Genomic DNA, 19,424 nt, shown 5'->3' with positions numbered 1-19,424 from the left:
TTTATCTATAAATTGAATTATAAAATACAACTAGGAAATAATAACTACTTCTTGAAGTGAATATAATGGGTTAATTATGTAAAAGGTTAAACAAGATTGCTAATGAGAAATATTGATTTTCTTTTGAAATTATCTTTTTTTATACAAGCTATACAAGTTTTTGTATTTCTACATAATTAATAGGAAACTTTTTTTTAATTTAAACTCATGTTTTATGAAAATTTATGCGGCAATAAAAACACTAAGGAGCAGTTTTTTTTTTTAAATACTGAAACATAATTAATGATCACAGCTATATTTGTGTCAGACGAAGTACTTCCTTACATTTGTCTCGCTTAATGGGTCTTACTGCAAGTAACATATACAGATTGAGAATTTTGGGGAAGAAGTTACCTGAAATTTACTCGGGTTTAATAAAACGTTTTAGTACATATAAAATAAATTGGATAGGTTTTCGTAATAGTTTTGATTTAAAAAATAAATACATTTAAATTACTATTTTTACACATATTTTACAAATATCAAAATTTCTAGGCTTATTTGCTAGCATCCTTAAATATAGTAAAGGTATTTTTATCATTAATATGGAAAGCTCTGGATTTTTTTCTCAGACCAGGAAAGAGAAATTCAACTCTTAAAACCGAGTAAACTTAATTAGACTTCGGCATGTTAATAATAATAAATGAATAAATAATAAAAATTTACCATTATTACTAATATATCCATAACTCACATTAATTTATCCATCACAAACCTTCATAACATGATACATCATAAAAAATTCATACTTTAAACGAAATACCAGGTTAAAATTTAAACAGGCATACTTTAGTAGGAAAAAAAAACATTTTTTCACTCCTGAGTTTATTTTACCGTCTTAATTTATAGAATACTCTAATTTATATAAAAGCGTATATTGTTAATAATTTACTGTCGTTAGTCTTCAGTCTTATGATGAAAAGGTTTTTAATCGACCTGTAAATTTAGGTTCATGCTAAGCATACTAACACATAAGCCTATACTGGTCTATTTAACAGAGATTTCTCTGTATAAAATAATGATTGTTAACTTTTTTTAAATCATAAAACAAAATTACGTTTGAGACCAGATTATTGAGAAGAAATTAGATAAGAATGTGTAATGATTTAATGATTCTTTAGAGATTTCGATACCGAATTATGGTTTGAAAATTATGTTCACGAGCAGACATTGATTCTGACATTCTACGTAGGATGAAACATAAATTAAAGAAGTTAATGAAAAGTATGAGTATAAAAGGATGGAGTACAGAAAAACTAAAAGAGAACAATTGAAAGTTAAAATTTTAACAAATTATAAGTACAAAACTATAAATTATTTCCAAAATTAATTCAGTTGAAAAGAAGTGAATATGATCACAATAAATGAGATATGATTTTCGAAAAAAAAGTAGTAAGTATTGGTAAAAAACCACATATTTAATGGATGAACATTATCTAATTAGCATTTTTTAAAGTAAAAAATTCTAAAATTGAACATAGGAAATACTGTACTGTACTAATTCTTTAGAAATGAAATCAGTAAAAACCCAAAACTGCAGATAAAAATTATATTTTGATGCACAGATGTAGCGAAATTGAAAATAAAATGATTAATGGAAAGATTAGATATAAAAAACATATAGAAAAAAAAACAAAACTATAACCGAATGAATCGAAGTCAAACCGAATTTGTATCAGAACTCCAGATGGAAAACTGTTTATAGAAAAAAAACAAAGATTAATCTGTCTCATAGAAACTATCAGAAATGTATACATGAACTAAAAAAAAAGAAGAAATTACCTGATATCGAACTGGAAGAAAAAAAGAAATTTATGATTACATCAGCACAGTCTTTATTTTGAGAATCATTTATATAGATGTCTGCTAGACTTAAATTTAAAATAAAACAGAAGGGAAAGAATATATACCTTCAAAATCTTAGTCTTATGAGAAACAAGACTGAATATACAATAGATTAGCATCCAGAATTTTAACATCCATAATGTTAACACATCAAAGAAAGTTAAACAGATAAGAGCGAACAGCTACCGCATTACATGTACGGCCAACATTCCAAGCATTCAGAAATATTCACTAGGTTAGTTCACAGACTAATATGACGTGTGGTGGAAGGAGAACTAGATAAAAACCAGTTCAATTTTATAAAGAGCATATATACAAATAGGACGTCTGACTATCAGATTAAAACAGAATTATGAAAAAGTGAAGCAAGCTGAATAAGATTTATAAAATGGAACAAAATGTTTCAAATTTTGGCTGAGAAGATATGGAAACAAAACTATAATGTGTTCAAGAAGCGGATAACAATTACTAACACTAACCAGGGTTAATTAGATGACATTCATTCAGAAAGGCGTGAATCTTGATTTTGGTTGTTTGTCATTGCTTTTCAAAAAATATGCAGAAGCAATATAAGAATTAAAGGATAATTTAGAGAGTGTATTTAGGCAAATTGAAAAAAAATTAAATATTAAGGTTTGTCGATGATATTCTTAAAGAAACAAAAGATGAATTTAATGATTACTAAATCGCGTGGCTTTATGCAAATAACTTAATTATTTATTTGAGGTAGAAATTTAGCTTGAAAACGAATAATTATAAAATGTTTCGGAATCTGAAGAAAGGTTATTAGGAGTTAAATGTTGAGATAGGGACTACAACATACCAGAAAATATAAAATTTTGTTATTTAGGTAGTAAAATTATTAAAAAAGGACGAATTGATCGAGATATCAAAAACAGACTAGAACAAGAAAAAAGTACTGTCATACAGAAAAATAGTCTGATTGTATTTTTAAGAACTAAAGAAATGTTCTTATAAATATCATACGGAGTACACCGTACCATTTTGTATTAGCAAAATACTGATTAACAAAGAAAACAATAGAGACTTTGTAATTTTGAGTAACATGAGGTTGTTAAAAATTAGGTCATTATTAAATACAAAATGAAGAGGTATAAAAGATAAAAAGAAAGAAAATTAAATATTACACAACTATATTACTAAATAAAAATGAAGGTGAAAATCTGTTTGCGTGTTTCCCCTCTTTCAAACTCGCGCCTTTTTTGTATTCTTGTAATTTTAGCCTCTGATAACTCAAATTTTTGAATACTTACCGAAAAACGTGTTTCAATATCGTACTTCTACTCAAATTTTACATTTGTACCACACGGCCATCTTGCAAATTAAAAACTTATTATTTATACAAAATGATGGACAGAAAGCTCAAGTTTCTATAAAATAGTGTTTAAAAAATAATTTAACAAAAAATAGTTTTGTAACTGGATACAGTATGTAGAATGCGCTGTTTTTCATACAAAGAGGTTCATTAATTTGGTGTTTTAAGCTATCTTAATGTTTCTTACAGCTGTTAGTCACAAACGAGACTACTCAGAATTTCTTTCACTGAGAGTGATGGTTCTCATTATACAGGCAGCCACTCCGTGAATTGAAAAAAGGCTTCACTTGCAAGGTTGAATATCTCCTACATTCGCTGGAGTTGACGTACTAATGAGTAACTAATGAGTAATGAGTACTAATGAGTAATTTATTCAGTAAAGAAGGCAATAGGAACCCGCTTCACTCACTTTCTTAATTATTTTGGAATTAAGCAACGATTATCTCAATTTTGGAAATGTTTATAGTGTCACAGTCAGTTGCGGCACGTAATATACACATTTTTTTTTGCTATACATATCTGCATCTGTTTCTTCTATCTAAAACAGTTTTAAGATTTTTCTAACAGTCTGTATGAAGCAATTTATTTACAGTATGTAATTAATTGTGTTTCCGTGGCGCGAGTGGTAGTGTTTCGGCCTTTCATCCGGAGGTTTCGGATTTGAATTCCAGCACGGCTTTTCTAATACGCTACAAAAATTACATTTCATATTTCTATAAACAAGCTTCGAGTTTCTGTATTAAACATCAAAAAAAAAACTGTGTTTCTGTTTTATTTTACTTAATTCCAAAGAGAATGTAATCGTACTTGAAGTAATAAATTTTAAAAGCCTACTCATCCAGAACATGGCAGGGCTATAACGGCAGTCTAATTGCTATTATTATTCATTTAAATGTTTAAATATATAACTATTGCAATTTATTATGTAATAGACTTATTTATATTTATATTAGTAAAATAACATCAGATAAAACCGTGCATTTGAAAAAAATAATAACTAAGAAACTATATACGCACTTTCATATCAGTTGATTTAGATTCAAACTTTTTTTTATAATTATTTTGGTTGAAGTATACAAAAACTTCTCCTTTTGAACCTTTAAGAATGCCCATTAAGTGTTATTTGACGTTATTGTAACATTCATAAAGTAATCTGATCTAAAACGATGGAATAAACACACTGTTCAAAAGGAAGTAACTCAGTACACAGCAAAGGAAAACGGCTATATAACATAAAAGTTTATGCAGGTAAAAAAAAATACATCCAATAAAATGCGATATATTTCTCTGATCTAATAAAATTGTCTAATAAAACGTTGTTACCCAGGTCACATTACATGTCCCTGAGTAGCCTTAATATAAACTAAAAGGACTTTCCATTGGTTTGTCACAATTTCTGCATTCTTAATAGAACTCATTTAGCTTATTCGTAAATTTTTTTAAAAGTAACGTCAGAATCTTGTTTCTTCCGTTACCTGATTTCACTTTTTATAATCCTTCCTACAATTTCGTAATTATTTTAAAATAAATTTAAAGCGAGCCAACTTCTACTTTATTAATGAATATTAATTTAAAAAAATATATGAATCGTAATAGATTGAAAAATCATTCAAGCAACCGTAAAAGTATTACAGTTATTGATTACAGCGTTGTAAGTTTTCTCCTCTGCTTATCTCCAATTTTGTAGTTAGGAAATTGTCGTAATTATTTCATTAAATACTCGAGATTTAACATCCTTCTGATAAAGATTCAGTCGATTCATGTTTAATCTTTTGTTAACCCATAAAATAAGTATTTGAATATATTCATCCTCCCATTATCTTTATGTTAATTACAAAAATAATAACCCCAAAATGAAATCTTTCATTATATCTCAAACGATCTTTGATAATTTTGAAGTGAAATGATAAATTTGTTGTAGAAACAATAATATATCTTTGTAGATAATGTCTTTGTAGAAACAAAGACATTATTTCAAAAGTTGAAATGTTAATAGTTAACAATTTCTCACTAAATACTAATTGTTTTGATAGTTAATCGAGTTTATTAATAATGATCATAAAGTATTTTTGTAGCCTAGATAATCTTATTTATTCAAGATTTTTTGGAAATAGGATTCTATATCGTGAGGTTGAAACCTTACACTATGAAGCACGCACCTGTAAATATTGTACAAGCATTTCTTAGCGTATTAAAAAAACAACAAGTCTGGAATGAAATCGAACCCGGAACCTTCCGAATGAATTAAAAGGTCCCCCAGTACTTGTATGAGACCTTAACCTTAGGGTGGGATTTGAGAGACTCTCCAACGGTTTTTTCATGCTTAGATCGTACATTTTATCCTAAACCGTCTTCCGACCAAGACGATTGGATTCACTCTAAGGTAGGGGATACCGATAGAATCATTTGCAACTTTCGGGTAAACAAGTAAATAGCGACTACACCAATAAACGTGTCTGATACTGCAGGACGTATTAGTGTAATTTGTAGCCTGATGATGCAGCCTAAGCGTGACTGCCCCTGACTTCAAAAAAATTATTTAATGAAGTTGTATAAAAGTGCTCCCTTAATGATTCTTGGTAACTACTAATTAATTATTGTTAGTAATCTGTGTAGTTTATTAGAATTTCTTCACATAACTTAGTGCTAATAATGGAGTTATTGTGATAATCAATTAACTATCTAAAACAAATGTTACTGAAAGGTTAATTAAGGAAATAAAAAGGTAGAACACGTTTCCCATTTTAACATTTTATTTATAAGAACATTTCAAGTATAAAACTGTTTGTGTAAAATTTAAACAATAAAAATTAAGTAATCAAATGAAAACAAATTTATCAATATTTAACTACAGTTAAAAAAAATATTTACATAAAAAAACATTAAGTTGAAACTCCCAAGAACGGCAGTTGAATGCAACCTTGTAAAGAAAGAATATTTATAAACACCTGGTTGTGAAGAATAGCGCTTTGGCTGGGAGGGTACAGCAAACGTAAAATTTACATTTATAAGTTATTAATACAGACATTAAAATATCATTAACAATTTTAGCAAAGAAAAAATTATCAGTTAGAATAATATCAATATAAATTTCATTAAAAATGCAAGAGATCTTTTAAAAAATTATTCTAAACTTAAAAGTAGTTAATTTATTTTTTTAACTAAAAAAAAGATGAAGTTAAGTTCAAAATTATTAACGATATTTCATTACACAATGAAAATAATAAAATACTAATATTTATTTAAATAAATAATAACATCACGGTCCACTGACCCTCCAGGAACTGTTAATACTTACAAGGGCAGTAAAATAATAATTAATTATTCTTGAAGAGTTTTTACTTAACAAAAAAGGGAATAAAAATTATTTCAACAATGAAAAACAATAATTTTTAATAACAATATTATTCCTAACAGTCAGTCAACGCGACTTTAAAATCGACGTATAAAATTCTTAATTTACAGTAATAATAATAAGAGTAAAACTTAATAATAACTTAAATATATTTGTATATATATAAAATAAATTTAAATATAATAATTTATAATAGATAATTATAATTTTAATCAGTTTATTTATTTTCATAAAATAATGTAAAAAATAAAAAAAAAACCTTCAGGATGTACAGATTCAGAAAAATGTAAAATTTTGAACGATCAAATAATTGACAATAACAAAAACAATATTTCTAAAATTTAGCTTTGTTGGATTATCACGAAATAAGTAAAAAACAAAAAAAATCGTTTTTTTGTTAAATAAAAATTTACCGAACCAGAATTAAATAAACAAAAATATAAAAAAGTATGAAATAAATACATACTTCCACCTAATATTTCCCATAAATAGTATTTTTCAATTTTGTAAATAAGCTGAATCTTTATGAATATAGTTTAAACCTCAAATTATAATAAACCTCAATTATATTATACGTATATATTATTTTATATTATAAATTTTAAATTTATTTCATAAAAATTCGTTGTTAATAATGCACTTATACAAGTAATACTTTTTTTTTGTAATTTATATTTTCTATAAAAATAAAAATCTGAAATTTAGTCTTCGTAAAACATAACAATATTAAATATAAATGAATGATTTTTCTTCATTCAAACCAGGAATCTCAGACAGAAATATCATTAGATCTTATGTATTAGCAAATTGAAAATAGATAGGTAAAAAAAAAAGTATATAGTTCAACTTATATCAATAAAATATTACAAAACGAACGGTTAGATTAAAAGTGATGGAAGTTAGAGAGGAAGTATATTGTTAATTTGTTAGTTAAAAACAAATTATGTTACAAAGGTATCGTCACATTAATAATATACATATATTTATGATAAATATATATATATATATATATATATATATATTATTACAAATAAGCGGTTAAGAATAAGAACTGCGGTTACAGTTAAGGCATATGGTAACTATATAAATATATATATAAAACATTGCTTCATTTATGATAACAGATAATGATAACAGCAGAATTAACCATTACCATGAAAAAGAAGAAGAATAATAATAAAAGAAAACGGTAAAGGAATTCAATTAAAGCTAAAAAAAACCTACAATTTTTTTAAAATAATAATAATATACAGAATTGTAAACTTAACGACTATTTATAATAATAATAATAATAATAATAATAATAATTATAATAAAAAACCTGTAACAATTTATATAATAAAAAACAATATATTTTTTTTTATATTTACTTAATGATCGTAACTAGTTATAGGGCAGTGAAATATTCATTTGACTAATCGAAGAGTCATAATTATATTTAATGGCTTTAAAAGAAAAATCAACAAACACAACGCTAAAATATGACTGAATATTTTTATATTAAATTTAAAAAACAAAAAAAAAAAAAAAGAAAATAATATAACATTAATAAATACGGCAGTAATATTTGTTATTAAAATTATATAAACATCACATAATTAATTAGCTAAATTATCAACTTTTTTTTTTAATTTATTGTCCTACCCATATTATTATTATTACGTAATAGGTTACTATTATAAGAAATCTCAAAAAATGTGGTAATAATCTTCACATTCTCATATCAGAAAAGGTTACACGTCAATTACGGATTTCGTATGAAAAGTAAAAAAATAAACTTTTTCCATGGTTCATTTTATCACCTGTTTAACGCAACCAGTATCTCACGTCTCGCCTTGCCTGATATAAAATTATCTTTAATAGTAAAAAAAAAAAAAAAAAAAAAAAAACCCAATATTGTTGATTACAAAGAGAAATTACTTATCATATTTTTTTATTTAAGAGTAGTTTACATTCAAGTATAGGCAGTAGGAAAAGTCGTTAAAAATATGTATTTTATATAAATATATGAATTTATTTATTGGTATATATATGTAAATTAAGGAACAGATATATATGAACTCTTTGTTGGCACATAAATTCAATGAATATGAATTTAACATTGACATTATTTAATAATTAAATTATACGATATTTATAAGGTATCTACAATCAACAATATTAATGAAACAGCTTTGTAATTATCTATTTATTTTAAAACTAGGAGTCTTTTACGTACAAAAGAAAATCTTATGCGTTTCCGCTAGGTATTAATAATAATAAAAAAATAAATAATTTTATTTACCAATAATTTATATACACATTTTTTAAATTGTTAAACAATTTTTACAAATTCAAATAATCAACAGTATGTGATAAAATACAATTATGAATATATAAATATATTAAAATTTAAACATTATATAGACTCTGAATTATGCCAGCTAAATATTTTTCATCGTGCTTGGACTGTAACCGTTGATGACTGCAGTACGTCTATAAGATTTTAATTTTAAAACTTTTTTGATAAGTTTTATAATATTCATATATTAAAAGATTGGCAAATTGAATATTAAAAACGATTTTTTTTCTTTTCAATTAATTAAATATACCCCATAATTTTTTGTAGCATATTTTAACGAAATATTAAAGGTGATTTCACTTTACTTCTATTTTTTTTTTTTTTTATTAAATTGATACCAGAGACATGATTCAGTGATCACTATGTAACACACGAAAGTATAGTTAAATAAATGAGAAAAAATTATTCTTAAATACCTTTACAAGCCGATTTATTAAAAAAAAAAAAAAATCAAATCTTCAACATAGATTTTAAATTTTAGCACCAAAACAATTTTACACACAGACCCGCGCACGTGTGTGAGTGTGTGTATGTGTATATACACTCGAATTTTCCTGTTAATTTTAATTTTTACCAATGTTCTTATAATACGAGCGATAATAACCGATTTGGTTGTTCTCGCCCAGGAAAAAACCGTTCATAAAATAGCTCATGTAAATTAATTTAACGTTGTTATATCTCATAGCGCTTCACATTACATGCCTCTAGAACATCCACTCTTAATACGATATCTTACACAAACATAAATAATAATAATTTTAAATACACAAAACTAATACACAATTCAAATAAATAAAAAATCCTTATAACTAAAAACACTTAAAATAGCTTTCCTAATAGAAACACACGTAATAAAAAAAACAAAAAAAAAACAAGACGCATTATTTTTGGGATGAAAGGCGAAATAAAAGAATACAGTACGGTACAGTCTGGTTCTGGTTTAAATATTTGTCTGCTGGCTGACTGGCAGTGATTTATTTGTGGCAGGCAGTGATTGTACAAAACCTCAGTCCGCCTAAGCGAACAGGGGGTGGCAGTGATAGTAGCCTGTGCGTCATCCAGATTATATGATTTCTCTGAAACAAAAAAAAATATAAATAAATTATATATATTACACATACATATTAAAAATAAATTTATAAGTCTTAATGATTTTAATATTTACAAGGAATGAATTTATTTTATTTAGAGGCGAAAGCAACACTCTCATTGTGTTGTCAAATAAAATCAAACAATTATAAATTGCTATCTCTAATGCTACCCAATTTCTAACACGGTTTTACTATTATGCCCTTCATATATACATATAAATGTGCATTTCCCTAACTTCATTTAGTATTACATTACATCACGATAATATAAATGACGCTAAATCTACTTTTAGAAAAGAATTAATTTCACCAAAGACCGGATCAATAGTTATAAGTTTTATTACACATACGTATGTAACTCATTATCATATGAGTACATTTTGGAACTTAAAATTATATTCGTTTATTTATAAGAAATAAAACAGTCTTGTGCCCAATTACAGTCACTTTATGAGAAATAAATTTTGTATCGTATGAAAATGAAAATTTGTCAGGAAAAGATTTTTGAAAGTGTATGTTTGGAGTGTCGCTTTATATGGAAGTGAAACTTGGACAATCGGAGTATCTGAGAAGAAAAGATTAGAAGCTTTTGAAATGTAGTGCTATAGGAGAATGTTAAAAATCAGATGGGTGGATAAAGTGACAAATGAAGAGGTATTGCGACAAATAGATGAAGAAAGAAGCATTTGGAAAAATATAGTTAAAAGAAGAGACAGACTTATAGGCCACATACTAAGGCATCCTGGAATAGTCGCTTTAATATTGGAAGGACAGGTAGAAGGGAAAAATTGTGTAGGCAGGCCACGTTTGGAATATGTAAAACAAATTGTTAGGGATGTAGGATGTAGAGGGTATACTATAATGAAACGACTAGCACTAGATAGGGAATCTTGGAGAGCTGCATCAAACCAGTCAAATGACTGATGACAAAAAAAAATGCAAATATCATGCCTGACCCGGATTCCAACCCGTAACCTCCAGGTGAAAGCGGAAACGCTACAACTCCGTCACGGATATCGCCAAATAATAGTAGGTGGACTAGTTTAATGGTATTAAAAAGTCCAAACATGGAAAAATTACTACAATTTTCAGTAGCAGAACGTTTAATGCTCACAAAGTTTGCTTTTAGGAATTCTGTTACCGAGTAACAAGTAAGTTTATGTTGACTCATATGAAGAAGCAAAAAAAAAACTATCTCCATTTCACAATAAATAGATATATGCATATTAAATTTAAAAATAAATAAGTACCGGTAAGTGTATTAATACGAAAGAAGACAATTTTAAGTACGAATAATTATAAGATAAATGTAAATTAATAACTGTGCCACCTGATTTATGATTTAACATAATTGTCCTGGCTATGCAATAAATAAAGTTCAAATTATAGAGACTTATTGCTAAGAAATGCCAAGGATAGGGTGTATGAATGATAAGAATATAAGCTACAGCATCAAGTATCAAGCTAATTTCATTTCTCTGACTTATGTACCTGGCGTTAAAAAATCATTCACCCTTCATCTAAATCAATGGGCTACAAAAAAATCACAATAATAAATGGGGATTTAAGTTAGTCTTTTTATTCAAGTAATTATATATTATTATCATTATTAATTGGTTTGGATCATATTCTATTTCCAAATGATTGCCCAAAGATTTGACAGTAAAATCAAAATTTCAGGATATTGGCGTAAGTATGAACTTAAGAAATACTCATTTTACAATTCTAGACCTCGAAGGAGGAGAAACACATGTTATCTTTAAACTGAATATTAATCCTAAAACCACTCTCCGATCTCCATGGCTGAGATGTAACGTTTCCGTCATTTATCCAAAGGTTTTGGATTCGATTCCAGTGAGACATGGAATTTTTTCTCACCATATAAAAATCATTTTAATATTAACCATCGGCAGCTGTTACAGCTAAAAAAAGGAAGAAGACAGAAACAGTATATAGAGAAGTTAATTGCTGTTCGGATTTTCTCTCATTCAAGTCAATTAAATACATTCAATGTCTTCTATTCATTGTTTTGAGAGAACAGATTGTAAATATACTTAATTGTATGAAAAAAAAACTAAGCATCTAATTCAACCCTTAAAACAAAGACGACATCTTAACATCACGGCGGCAACTTTAGATTTCCAATTTCTGAACACAAACATTTATTTATTTTTTACATCGTTTTTTTAATCGGAATAGAGTTATTTTTTATTATTATTATTTCAATGCTGGCAAACAATATCTGTGACATTTGCAAGTATTTAGCTTTTTATACATATAAAAATTTCAGGTCATATTTATTTTTATTCTACGATTTGTTCTCCCACGCGTACGCGCGCACATGCACACACATACATGCAATTTCCTAATAATACAATTAGTATTTACTCATCTTGTGTTAAGTAAAATTGAAAATAATTCTACTGGAACAAGGAATTTACGTGATTTTACAACACAGTTACAGTTACACAGTTTACAGTTTACAAACTGTAAATTTGTAATTATTTGTTACCGTACATGAACAGATTAATATTTCTATTGCAGCTATGGTGATCAATGCTTAGTCACAGAAATGTTCTACGCTCGTAAGATTATTTGTTACATCGTTTTTAAGCCTACTGAATTTAAATCAAAGCAAAGGTAAATAAAAATTCGTTATAAAATAAAATCAATTAATTTCAGGAAAGTAGTTTCAGATTCGATTCGGTAACCTAATGTTAACCCATTAAGCTTGTAAATTTAATTGAAATTAAAACTGAGAAAAAGAAAATACTAATAATAACTTATCAGCCGAACAAAAACTTGAAAAATCTTAATTTTACTCAATAATCATGAATCAGTCCTTGACCTTTAATTTCTAGGATCATTTTCTTATAGGCTATTTCCTGTAAGGACAAATGAGGTGTCGATTTTTATGTTCTGAGCATGTTAGGCACGAATAAATAGATATCAGCCTTTTATGGTTAGCCCTGACCTTTGATCTTGATGTAATTTAAAATACAAGAATCACGCTTTAAAATTCTTGATTTAATCTTGCGGTTAATTCCATATAAAATAATTATTATAAATAAAAAGGAAATACTGTTATTCCAACACAGTTATTTAAATAAAACAAAAGTTTACAGTAAGTACATACTTAAAAGAAAAACCATTAATTTTACATTGCGTAAAAATGAGGGGTCATCTGCATAAATACATTCTGAGGGAGACTTATTTATATTATTGTATATTTATCACTGAGTAAACTAAAAACAAATTAATTAATCATAACAACTCTATTTATCTCATACTCAATTAACTTGACCAGTGAATAAAATAAATGAGTGAACAAAAAGCCTCCTTTGAATTCTATCTCTACAAAAATGAAAAAGTGGTAAATAGGAAAAATAGACGTACATCTGTCTGATAAATAATTAAATTGGAAAAAGACATCGGGTCAAATTATTTAAACCAAAACTTTAACAAAAATATATCTTAATTTAAAAAAAAAAATATATATATATAAATAGAAGAATATATTTTTATAGTTGCATCATCTCACAAAGTATTTTTATCGGTATAGATAACTGTTCTCAAGAAATCGTGTTAGGTTTACTACTCCCTGACGGAACACTTTTCATTTAACGATACAGAATTATTTGGTGATAATACTTTTATTAGATGCTATTCAAGCGGTTTTGATGTACAGTGAATTTACAGGTACTCCGTTTGATAAAAATTACGGTCAACTGGTATCATAATGCCCTAGCAATTTTCCTCATGTTACGCTATGCTGCTTCTTAGTTCTTTTTTGTGATATTTAAGAACTGATTATTTTTAGATAAATTAGGAAAAAATAGAGAAAATTAAATTCCTCAGAAAATATATTGAAGGGTATCACACTCCTCTTTTTTCGTTAATTTTAATAAAAGAATGTTTATAAAATCTAAATAGTTACGCGAAAACAAGTAAAGCATCATTGATAAGACTTAACCGAAAGTTGTAATGAATGTAATGAAGATATAATGTGACTATAGCTAACTCTTTAAAGATGATATATAATTAATCATTAATTTAATTATAATTAATTCCTGTATTTAATTATTAAAGTTACTGACTAAAACTTACATAATGAAATAAACAAACACCGTTTCATCAAAAATGTTTTATTTAGAGCAACTTATAACAATTATGAAATACCTATTCATTGCAGCTAAAATTTAAAACATAACTCCTTCCTACTTTGTACTTTACAGTCCTTCAAGAATCGAAGGCGTACATTAAATATTGCATTTTATGAGCAATAAATTTCATTCGCCCTTGAACCACTCTCTCAAAAATGATTTGCATAAACTATAAAATAATAATTGCGAAGACCTTGTCACAACAGTTTGCTCTTTTTATAAAATCATTTATGTTTTCTTAATCGAAAGATTCCGGATCATCTTAATGGATGAGGGATTGACAGATACATACAATCTTAAGTAAATACGAAATTAGATGAAGAAATGTAGGCTAAAAATATTAACATTAAAACTGTACGGATGAGATAAAAAATCTAAATAAATTAAAACAGATTTATTAAATCACATTTAATATTAATGCGAATAATAATGAACCTTTCAGAGTAACAAAAACAAAATTACTTTCATATCTAATGAAACACAGATGTAATATAATCTAAAATACATAACTTTTTATCATAATTATATAAAATTCTCACTTTAAACAGCTATATCTTCCTTAGATATTACAGAGCAAGATATAACCAGTTCCGGTAAATATTATGTTAATTATTTATTAATAATACTTCTTTTATGCTAATTTTGCCAATTTTTTTTTATTTTGTACGACTTTTTAAATAAATTTATTAAAAGATATAGGAATTTCGCCGGATTTTTATTTGACTAAACTCGATTGATTAGTTACATTTTTTTTTTTTTGTAACATTGTAATTTTTTAATTTACAGATTAGATATAACAATAAAAAATTACGATACAGAAAATTACTGTACAGAAAGTACGTTATCCATTAAGAGATACCAGTGGGAAGCTGTTTCAAAGAAAAAAAAATGAAATTATCTAGTGCAAAAAAATAACTGCAAAAAATATTAATTGTAAAATTATGTTCGCTAGATTATAACTAACATTAAAAACGAATTATTAAAAAATTCGTTTTTAAATAGAACAATAAAAAGAATTTTATATTTATTTAGTAACAATTTACTTACTTCATTATGTTTAGTAAAAATGCACTGCGAATGAAGCCGTCTTCTCACTGAAAACGATTTTCTTAGATGCCTTTTTCTTTCCATGAGACAAGAGCACCGTACTTTTGTTTCATCAACTTCTGATCTGTCTGCGTGGTATTTTAAAATCTGTAAAAAAATAAGATTTCTACGTAAGAAATTATAGTAAATATTTTACAACAAAAAGGATGAAAAGGATGGCGTTAATGCAATATTTTAATTTTAAAAAAAATATATTGCAATTGTAAACAAGATAAATATTTTCTCATAATTATATTTCATAAAGAAGAACAATTTAATTAAACTATTAAACTTAAAAATTGCACATAAAAAGGTGAGAGAGAATTGTAAAAAAAAATATAAGAAAGTATAAATAGTGACATGAAATATAAAAGTATTAAATATGAATTTCATATGCAAGTGTTATTAGAATCACAAAACACACACACACACATATATTTTACGAAAAGATCATTCAAAGCACGGATTTAACGTAAATCCAGAACAAAATTGATGAAAAACATTAGGATACAAAATAAGAAATCCTGTAACTAATATTACTTTTAGATTTATGTCTATTACTATTATTATGTCCATTGTATGCTGAGATGTAACCGGATTGGTTAGTTTCACGAAATTAATACTTTCAATTTTCATTATTAGTACCATAACCGTAGTTATATTTATCTGAACTAACCAGTACAATTACTTTATTGAGATTTGAATGAAATACGAGTAAATTTAAATATTTTATTCTGATTAGTACATAACTATGAGCTTATAAAAAACTAAATGTATGGAGATGCTCTATAAATAAAATAACGCACAATAAATTGCAACAAAGGCGTTAATGAAAATCATAGAACATACATATATAAAATACTTTATACAGAGATATAGAAAAGAGTTTGTTTAAATTTGGTATTATAAAAAAATACCAATCATTTAAATTGGTCCAAAGATTTTTTAAATAGCTATGTAATTTACTAAAAATGATAACGGAAACTGGTAAAGGCTCTTTCTCGTAAATCGAAGTATCTTGCCGAATTATAAGAAAATAGTAAGCTGTCTAGTTTGATAGAGGTGAATACCGTTAGTAACGTGAGTATTGTTTTAGCAAGAGTTCCACATTCATAAATAAAAACACATAAATAAGTCAAAAAGTTTAACTTTACTAAATATCGATTTTTTTGTTGTTTTTTTTCTTTTTTAGCCTCCCGGACATCGTTAGGTATTGCTTCAGAAGATGAGATGAAATGGCAATTTTATAAAGTGTAAAAATGCCATGCCTGATCGGGATTCAAACCCGGGATGCTACCACTCAAGCCACGCTACCACTCGAGCCACGGATGCCAGACTAAATATCGGTCAACGTTTATCATATTTGTGGGTGCCAAACAATGTTACGACAGTCAATTTTTGTTTATTGAAAATTCGTTTGAGGGAGCCTGAAGAAATGATATTATATTTCAGACGGATCCAAACATAGGCATAATAGATATTTAATATTGATGACAAGCTTAGCACTTATTAAGTCGCTTCAAAGCAGAACAGTAGGGTTTGATTTTGTAATATAGAAATTTATCTATGTCCCACAATAATTTTCCATCTAACAAATTACCCAGAAATCCGCACTATGAGAAACAAAAATATAAAAATCGTTATCATTAATATGAATTCTATTCACACATTAGTGATTTTATTTTTACCTGCCAAGCACAAAACAAATTTATGACGACAAAAATTCGTTATGTACACTTAAAGTTCGGCACACAGGAGCTTAATAAGATTAGATTATATGGCTGCAAAAACTAGTTGCAATTTTCTAGCTTTAGTTAGTGATAGACAATAAAAAATAAAATAAATCAACACCAGCCGACCATGTCAAATTCAAAATTGAAGGTAGTGAATAAAATCTATTTATAATAAATAAATAAATCACATTTTCAATAATCATTTCTATCAGATAGAGATAAAAAAGACTCCGGGTTAGCAGACTGAAGCTTGCAAAAGCTCGGTTTATATTACCTATACGATTACAAGGGATCAAATATTTCCTTAAATGTTGCAGCCGTTGGGCGCCAATAAGCTAGTCTACATAAGTGAAACCGGTCTGTTCTTGATATCTCACCACCTCAAGGACAGAGTCAATCCTATATCTTCTTTTTAGTTGCTACAGAAGGCCTACATAATATTATTTTTAGCACAGAAATTGGATCGCTTAACATATAAACTTATTATTTTTTAGTTCATCTGAAAACGCATATAGCCTACGTGTATTTTTTAGCTTTTTATAAGAGTTATTGCTGAAAATATTACTTTATTTTAATTTTATGGAATTTAAAAAGTTCTAAGAACAAATTTATAAGGATTTATTTTTCAACGGTAATGAGCAGCGGTAACAAAACTTACGTACAAAAATCTTTCACTCAATTGCTAAAAACCAATTATCGTTTTATAAAATGTTTATTTTTCATAGTTTTGATCAATAATACAGATTTTTTGTCGATCAGAATTCGAATGAGTAAATACAGATGCAACCACAAAACACCTAATACATGTTTGGGTTATTTTTTTTTAATTACGACATCAACAAATAACAGGATATTTAATTTATACATATATGTATATAAAAATAATCAAATAAGATATCATATAAAAAGCGCTAAGCTTTTTTAACCTTCCTACAGCAACAGCGTAGGTCGTGGGTCTTTATGTTGTATACTTCGTTAAGTACCTGAGGCATCTGTTCAAGGTTTGCATTCAGGCTGCTCATAAAATTGTGCACGTGTAGATAAATGAAAATTTTATTCACAATCTGCTACGGCATTATTTAACAGAGTTTATAGAAATACATTTTCTTTAAAAACTGCCTCTATTTTATAAAAGTAGTGGAAAATGTAAACAGATCATTTATTTAATAATTGATAGAAAAAATGGTAAATAATCATGTTATTCTCAGTTTAAACTAACCGCTTTACATATTGATAAACAATAAAATCTTTATTTTTTTTTAAAAAGAGGTAATTTAATTTTACAAATTTATAATTAACTTTATTATTATAAAATTAGTAATGACATAATGGATTATAAATCTTTTACATCAAGGAAGACGCGTAATATAACATTAAATTAATATTATAACATTAGGAAGACGTTTTATTATATAGCATTAAATGAACTGAAAATTGGCGCCTATTAAAAGTTTGCATAGTTCTGTATAATAATTTTTTTATTTAAATTAATCGATTCTAATATTTACAACAATCTTTATTACATCGTCTATGATTGTAAATTATTAAATATGGGAGCATTGATTGCAATGTTATCAATGCTAATTATTTGCTTCGTAGGAGGATCAACTAATTTAAAAATGAATTAGTGGAGGCCAAGATTGTCGTAATTAATATTATTATTATTATTACACCAGCATTGAAATATTTGTTACTGACCTTTTATTTAATGAAAAAAAAAAGTTTAACATAAGGTAGTAATACCTAATTTACCTGATCGTAGCCTATAATTTTGTAAGTTTAAATAACTGTTTATTTAACATTTGCATAAACAAAAAAATTATTACATTCGTTATGCTCTTTTAAAATAAATATTGCATGAAATCTAATTAAAAAGGTAACTGACATCTCATCGGCAAATGTATAAGAAAGTAGGTCAAAGTATGGAGTCGCAAATAATAAGTGGTGAGTCAGGTGTAGTGAAAGCCTTCCAGGAAGAGAGAATCTGGGACATGAAAACAGGATGACCAGTGTAGTGTTGAGATCGTCTGCAACACCTAGTGAAGGGAGTGAGAACAAGATCGTGCGGTGGAGGGAGGGCGGATGAGTGTACCTCGGTGAAAGTACATTCGCTTCAGCCTGTCCGCGGCCTTCCTCAAACAACTCGCTGCCTAAACAACTCTTTCTATTAGACCCGTCGTGTTGTAACTAGGTTTATAAAACCGTTTAAACCCCTGTAAAGAAAATAACACGTTTAATAATCATTTATCGTAAGCAGTTAGGAGATACATAAACGTCATAAAAGTAAGCTATACAAACTAACTGTTTTAAATAATTGTGTTAATAATTTAGCTTAGTAAATATGCGAAAAAAGCTGATGAGCTCAACGTTCAAAGTTGCGCTCATCAGCGTTCAAAGTTTTAAAAGGCTTTTGTGCGAAAAATTTCCATTAATTT

At 27.0% G+C, this 19,424-nt stretch overlaps 1 protein-coding gene across 2 annotated transcripts in view; it reads right to left on the bottom strand.

Moving 5' to 3' along the window:
- Positions 1-5,955: 5,955 nt before the first annotated feature.
- LOC142333297 (uncharacterized) overlaps positions 5,956-19,424 on the bottom strand; it is a 58,602-nt gene continuing 45,133 nt past the window's right edge. For both annotated transcript variants that reach the window (XM_075380353.1, XM_075380423.1), the window contains 2 exons: positions 15,218-15,364; positions 5,956-9,992 (listed from right to left, as the gene is read on the bottom strand). In XM_075380353.1, the coding sequence (XP_075236468.1) occupies positions 9,891-9,992; positions 15,218-15,364 (249 nt within the window). In that variant the 3' untranslated portion in view covers positions 5,956-9,890. The remainder of the gene's footprint in view (positions 9,993-15,217; positions 15,365-19,424) is intronic.

The sequence above is a fragment of the Lycorma delicatula genome, chromosome 1, assembly GCF_047948215.1.
Source record: "Lycorma delicatula isolate Av1 chromosome 1, ASM4794821v1, whole genome shotgun sequence".
Taxonomy (NCBI): domain Eukaryota; kingdom Metazoa; phylum Arthropoda; class Insecta; order Hemiptera; family Fulgoridae; genus Lycorma; species Lycorma delicatula.
Note: the sequence above shows the minus strand (reverse complement) of the source record. Positions and strands in the feature narration are given on the sequence as shown.